A 6,377-nucleotide genomic window follows, 5' to 3' on the forward strand; every position below is an offset into this window, starting at 1 on the left:
GTCCTTGGCGCAAATGGCTATGGCATAAGTATATCCCAAAAAACATGTCCTTCGTTTGTTGGCGTGCAAGAAAAGATGCTTTATCCATGAATGATATAATTGCTAAACTTGAGATTACTTTGGTCTCAAAGTGTAATTGTTGTGTGTCCCCCCAAAACAAGAAACAATTGATCATGTTTTAGGTGATGGGGAGTTATTAGCAACTAAAATCTAGAATCAATTATGGGCGTTCGGCTACCTCATAACCGAACTTGGAAGGGGATTTTAAATATATGGTGGTTACGTGCTTCGATGTCTGTCTTCACAAACAGGTGTGTGCCGTAGGCTTCTCCCTATTATTATCACTTGGGCGTTGTGGAGAGCACGGTGTGCTGCACTGATGGAATGAAGAAATACGGATTGGAGAGGGATAGTTTGGTGGGTCAAGACAGCTGTGTTAGATGTTTTCTATAGAGACCAGAAATTCACTCAGATGACTTATAAATATCAGGAAATTCTTAAGGAATTAAATATCCCCTTGTTCCGGTTCAGAAGAAAATTGCTAAGGTTGTTGCATGGAAGAAACCAAGAAGGGGTGGAGTTAAACTTAATATTGATGGTAGTTCTCTTGGTAATCCCAAGATGGCTAGCGGGGCTGGTTTTGCAACACACTATGGAGTGGCCTCGAATACAATAGCTAAGGGTCGTGCTCTCCTGGATGGTTTACACATGGCTCAACAAATGGGACTTTTAAATGTTATGGTGGAATCAGATTCAGTAGTCATTGTGGGATGGATCAAGGCAGGAGGTTGTAACCTTTGGTATTTGTGGGAATTTTGGGAAGAAGTTAAAATGTTGTTTGATGCCTTGAATTGCAGTATTTGTCATAATTTCAAAGAAGCTAATATGGTTGCGGATTTTCTTACCAAGCAAGGTGCCAATAATAATTGTTGGTCATTTACTGGAGCAGAAATAGGAAGCGGGTTGCTTAAAGGATTGTTGCGCATGGATTGCTTGGAACTTCCTTATTTACGTTTATAATTTTTTTCTCGTATGTATTGGTTTTGGTTGTTAAGGAATTTGTTTTTGGCATCTGAGTTGTAATTTCTTCGGTGTGTTGATTAGTTCTCAGGGTATTCTTCCACCATAAGTGAGAGTTTTTTTAATAAAATCGAGAGGGGGTCACTCGTGGACATGTGACCTTTGCTCTTTAAAAAGAAAAATGCTTAGATTTGGAACTATTTTCCACTGTTTGGTGAATTGCAATTTAGGGGGAAAAAACCCTAGATTTTTCTGAGCAATGTTTTCCTCCATGTGCTAAGATTTCCATTTTCTATGCTTAGATTGGGGGGCTATTTTCCACTGATCTATATATTGCAAATTATGAAAAAAAACCCTAGATATTTTCGCATGTTGTTGGATCGATCTATGCTGTTCAATTGCTCTGTGATGTTGGATTGGTATGTGTTGTTTCATTGCTCTATGTTGTTTCATTGCTTTGTGCTGTTGGATTGCGACCATGTTGTTTCATTGCTCTGTGCAGTTTTATTGCTCTGTGCTGTTTCATTGCTCTGTGTAGTTCATTGCTCTATGCAGTTTCATTGCTCTATGTTGTTTCATTGCTCTGTGTTGTTTTATTACTATGTGTTGTTTCATTACTCTGTGTAGTTTCATTGCCCTATAGTTTCATTGCACTGTGATGTTTAATTGCTCATTGTTGTTTCATTGCTTAGTGTTGTTTCATTGGTCTGTGTTGTTCCATTACGACTATGATGTTTCATTGTTCTATGCAGTTTCATTAGTCTGAGTTGTTCCATTGCTCTGTGTTGTTTCATTGCGATCTTGTTGTTTCATTGCTCTGCGATGTTCCACTACGACCATGTTGTTTCATTGCTCTGTGCAGTTTCATTGCTTTGTGTTGTTTCATTACCCTATTATGTGAATTGCAATTGATGTACTGGGGTGAAAATCCTAAACTTTTCTCCAAATTATAAGAGAAAAGGACGTTTGCGACACTAAATGCGAATGGATTTGACTTACTTTAGTTATGCCTTACTTAAATTCATGCAATTTAACATGAATATTAAATTCATGCCTTACTTTAGTTATCGCTGGAGAGAAGAGAAAAAATGTTACCATTGAGGAAAGGACCAACAAAATGTTACCGTTGGAAAAATGATCAACAAAATGTTACCGTCAGAGAAAGGACAACAAATGTTACCATTGGAGGAAGTACAACAAATGTTACCATTGGCGGAAGGCTGAAAAGAATGAAACGTTGGATGAAGGACAAAAATTGTTATCATTATACAATATAAATAAAATATTACCGTTATATATACGGACAAAAATATATTAAAAAATATCATTGCGTTGGAAATCGCACATATTTAAGAAAAAATTATTATTCCTAATACTGTATTAATTTAAAAAGTATTATTGTATTTGGGTAAAAACTGTATAAAGTGTTTACAAAATATGGAAGTGAGAGAAAAAAGTAATAAAGAAATAAGACGAAAAAGTAATTTTAATAGAATAGGGAAAAAAAATAGGGGATGAGATGTTGGAGGTTATTTAAAGTTAGGTAAAATTTCGGATAAAATTTAAGGAAACGATGTATTTACTTAAAATTTAGAGAATTTTATAGGGAATCGGTTGTGGATGCTCTAAATTAAAAGATATTTTACTTGTTCTGGATTTGGATTTTTTTTTTTATCAATTACCCAATTTACAACTGATCATCCTTACAATTGTGAATTTTACAGTGTTGGTTTCTCTATTAAGGAAAGGACGACTAGTCGCACATTGTTGAACGGACGACGGAAGGGTAACTTATATGTAGTGTCCCTGCCACTTGAAGCACACTTCTCCACTGGATTTCGAATTGTTTCTCAAGAAGTGTGGCATCAACGGTTGAGATATCCCCAAGTTTCTACACTTAGTGTTCTTCATTCTCAAGGCTTTATTAATGTTCTCAACAAAAATAAAAACGACTCTCTTTGTGAGAGTTGTTAGCTAGGCAAAATGAGCAAACTTATGTTTTCACCCTCTTCTACTATTCGTTTATATTTGATCAAGTTTATTGTGATTTATGGGGACCCGCCCTAGTTTTATCTGTTGGAAAATTTCAATATTATGCATGTCTTGTTGATTATTGTTCTAAATATATGTGGTTTATTCCTTTATGAAAAAGATCTGATTTTTTAATGTCTTTATTTTATTTGAGAAATTTGTTGAACGTCAATTCAACAAATATATAAAAAAATTTCAAACCGATGGTGGTGGTGAGTTCACAACGCCCAACTCAATCTTCACCTTCAACAACAAGGTATTGATCTCTCCATCAATACTCATACCCTCATACCACCGAACAGAATGGCTCAGTGGAACGACAGCATCGAACAATTCGTGAATTAGGTATGACCTTACTTTTTCAAAGTGGTGTTCCAAAACGTTTTTGGGTCAAACTTTTTTCAGCTGATGTTTTCTTAATAAATTGTCTTCCTTCCACTACATTAGATACTAACTCATCATTTTCCCTTCTTCATGGTCATTATCCTTACTACACATCTCTTCGGGTCTTTGGGGTCTAAGTGCTACCCATATACTTGGGACAATATGCACAACAAATTTGACCCAAAAACTCTCCCATGTATTTTTATGGGCTATAGTGACAAATACCAAGAGTATAAATGCTAACACCCCACCTCTCGTCAAACCTTCATCTTCTAACATGTTGTTTTTTTATGAATCCACCTTCCTTTACAAATAGCCTGGGAATCTCCGCCTCCCTCCCGCTTTTGACCAAAGTTTATCAACATTTATGGACTGGCATTCACCAAGCTCTACACTTTCTAACCCAACAAGTGTCTCTAGTGTCTCTTATGTGCGGGTACCTCTTCCACCAGTTGATTCCAAGTCACCCATGATTGGTGCCACCCCTATACCATCTTTGACTCCCGTGGAGCTGTCTCCTCCGGCTTCACCCCCAAGTCAAGCCTCCTAGTGCCCAACATAATGACCTTCCTCCCTTTGCCAAGCTCCCTTCCTGCCCATTGATCCACTCATTTCGGATCCTCCTTCCCACAACATGGTAACCAACTCTCAAGCTAGGATCCGCAAACCCAACCTGAAGTACGCCCACTATCACACTATTGTTGACCTTCCCAAGGAATCAAAGACAATACACTTTGCCCTTAACCATGCTGGCTGGACCAAAGCATTGCAAGATGAGATCCAAGCTCTCCAAGACAACAACACTTGGACACTCGTGCCTCGTTCCCCTCACATGGATGTTATTGGTTGCAAGTGGGTCTTTAGGACCAAAATCAATGTCGACAGTACTCTTGATTGGTTGAAAGCTCGCCTTGTTGTCAATGGCTTCCACCAAATTGATGGTGTCAATTGTACATAGACGATCTCTCCTGTAATCATGCTCAGCACCATCCGAATCATTCTATGTATTGCCCTTGTTCGCCATTGGGATATTCACCAACTCGATGTCAAGAATGTCTTCCTCCATGGTGATTAGCGGTGTAAAATAAAATCGGTGAATCGGTAAACCGAACCAAACCGATGGGTTAAGTTCTGTACCGAGTTTGGTTTGGTCCAGCATCGATTCTATTTTTTTTAAAACCAGTCAAAATCGGTCCGGTTCCAGTTTTTCCTTTTCTAAAATCAGACCAGACCGAATCGGACCAATTCATATATATATTATAATTTTTTATATTGTATTTAATTTTTATATATAATTATATATAAAATAGTTTTGTCTTATATAATAAATTACTAATTAATATAATATTAAATTTAAAATCTTATATCACTATAGTCTATTGAATTAATAGTTATACTAATACTATATCACTATATATTATAATATGTTATAATATATATTATAATATACTACAATATATTATCACTATAGTATTATATAGTATTATATATATTATATAATATATAATATAGTATATTAAAATCGAAAAATGGGACTGAACCAGACCGGATCCGGTAAAACCAGAAGTACTAATTTAGAGGGGTAATCGGTGCAGAATTGGTGCGAAAATGCAAAACCGGACCCAAGTTGATGTGTTTATTTACCAATCTCTAGATTTTATCCATCCTAATTTTTCTTCTTATGTTTGCAAGTTAAACAAGGCCTTCTATGGCTTAAAACAGATCCTTCGAGTCTAGTTTGATAAATTTAGTACTTCCCTTATTGCCTATGGTTTCCAGTATAGCTCTTCTAATACTTCACTTTTCATAAATCACTCATCTCTAGGCACTCTTTTTTTAACTCTTATATGTAGATGATATTCTTCTCACTGGTTCAAACCCCTCACATCTTAATGCCTTCACTACTACTCTTAGTCAACAGTCTGCAATGAAAGATCTGGTTCTCATGCACTATTTTTTAAGCATTCAAGTCACCCGCAACTCCTCGGTGTAGTTTTATCTCAATCTAAGTATGCTCTTGGGATGTGATTTCGAAAGTGATTATTAGTGAATTTGTATTTTTTTTCTTAATGATTAAGGTTTTTAAAAAATACTATAAAAAAATCATTTACATTAGTGTGCATATTTGAAAAGCCCATTTGGTGCCACCTAACGTTATCCAAAAATAAAATAACAATATCTTAATAGGATTGGCCAGTCAACTCTGATCAAGATGGGTTGATAAACAGATTGCTAACTTTCTAACTATTAAAGGTGGAAAAAGTTGGCAAATTCTTTTAATAAAAATGTTACTTTACCCACTCAATCTGCCCCCTCATTTTGACACCTCATGTATTTTATTTTATTTTTAATTTTTTTTCTTTACTTAATGGTTAAGGAAGTGACTATTAGTGTATTGATATTTTTTTTATATTTTTTTAAAATGTTTTAAAATGATAAAAAAAATATGAATAAAAAAATAGAAAAAACATAAAAAGATGATTTTGGCCTAGTGTTAAGTTGCAGCGAGCTACTTTGAGCGGCAAAGTAGCACCGCTCTTCTTTTAATACTCTTGAATGTCCATGAGATTTGGACAATCTCTCCAAGTGGTAGTTCGAATAGTGACTACAAAGCCTCTTCAAATTAAAATTAGGAGGGATGCAAAAACTCATCTCACATGGTACATTTTATATATTTAAGATTTTATTTTATTTTATTTTATTTTTACTAAACTAATTGACTTGTTCTGCCTATCATTTATACATCACATAATTTTTATGTAAAAGAGAAAGAAATAAAATAAAAGAGATATGGTGTGTGGTGTATGGAATGATAAAAAGAATTATTATAAAATTAGAATTTATAAAAGTTTAGGGCTCATATTTTAGGATTTATTTACTAGTTTATTGTAAAGTAATTAATGAAATTACGAAGTGGTGATGTGTAATTCGAGAGCATAAAA

The 6,377-nt window shown here is 35.0% G+C and overlaps 1 protein-coding gene across 1 annotated transcript; it reads left to right on the forward strand.

Annotated features, from left to right (window-relative positions):
• The first annotated feature begins 4,069 nt into the window (after positions 1-4,069).
• LOC108992012 (uncharacterized mitochondrial protein AtMg00820-like) lies at positions 4,070-4,393 on the forward strand. Its single transcript, XM_018966446.1, has one exon. The coding sequence runs from the start codon at positions 4,070-4,072 to the stop codon at positions 4,391-4,393; it is 324 nt and encodes a 107-aa protein (XP_018821991.1).
• The last annotated feature ends 1,984 nt before the right edge of the window (positions 4,394-6,377 follow it).

This window comes from Juglans regia, chromosome 11 (assembly GCF_001411555.2).
Source record: "Juglans regia cultivar Chandler chromosome 11, Walnut 2.0, whole genome shotgun sequence".
NCBI classification, from domain to species: Eukaryota; Viridiplantae; Streptophyta; class Magnoliopsida; order Fagales; family Juglandaceae; genus Juglans; species Juglans regia.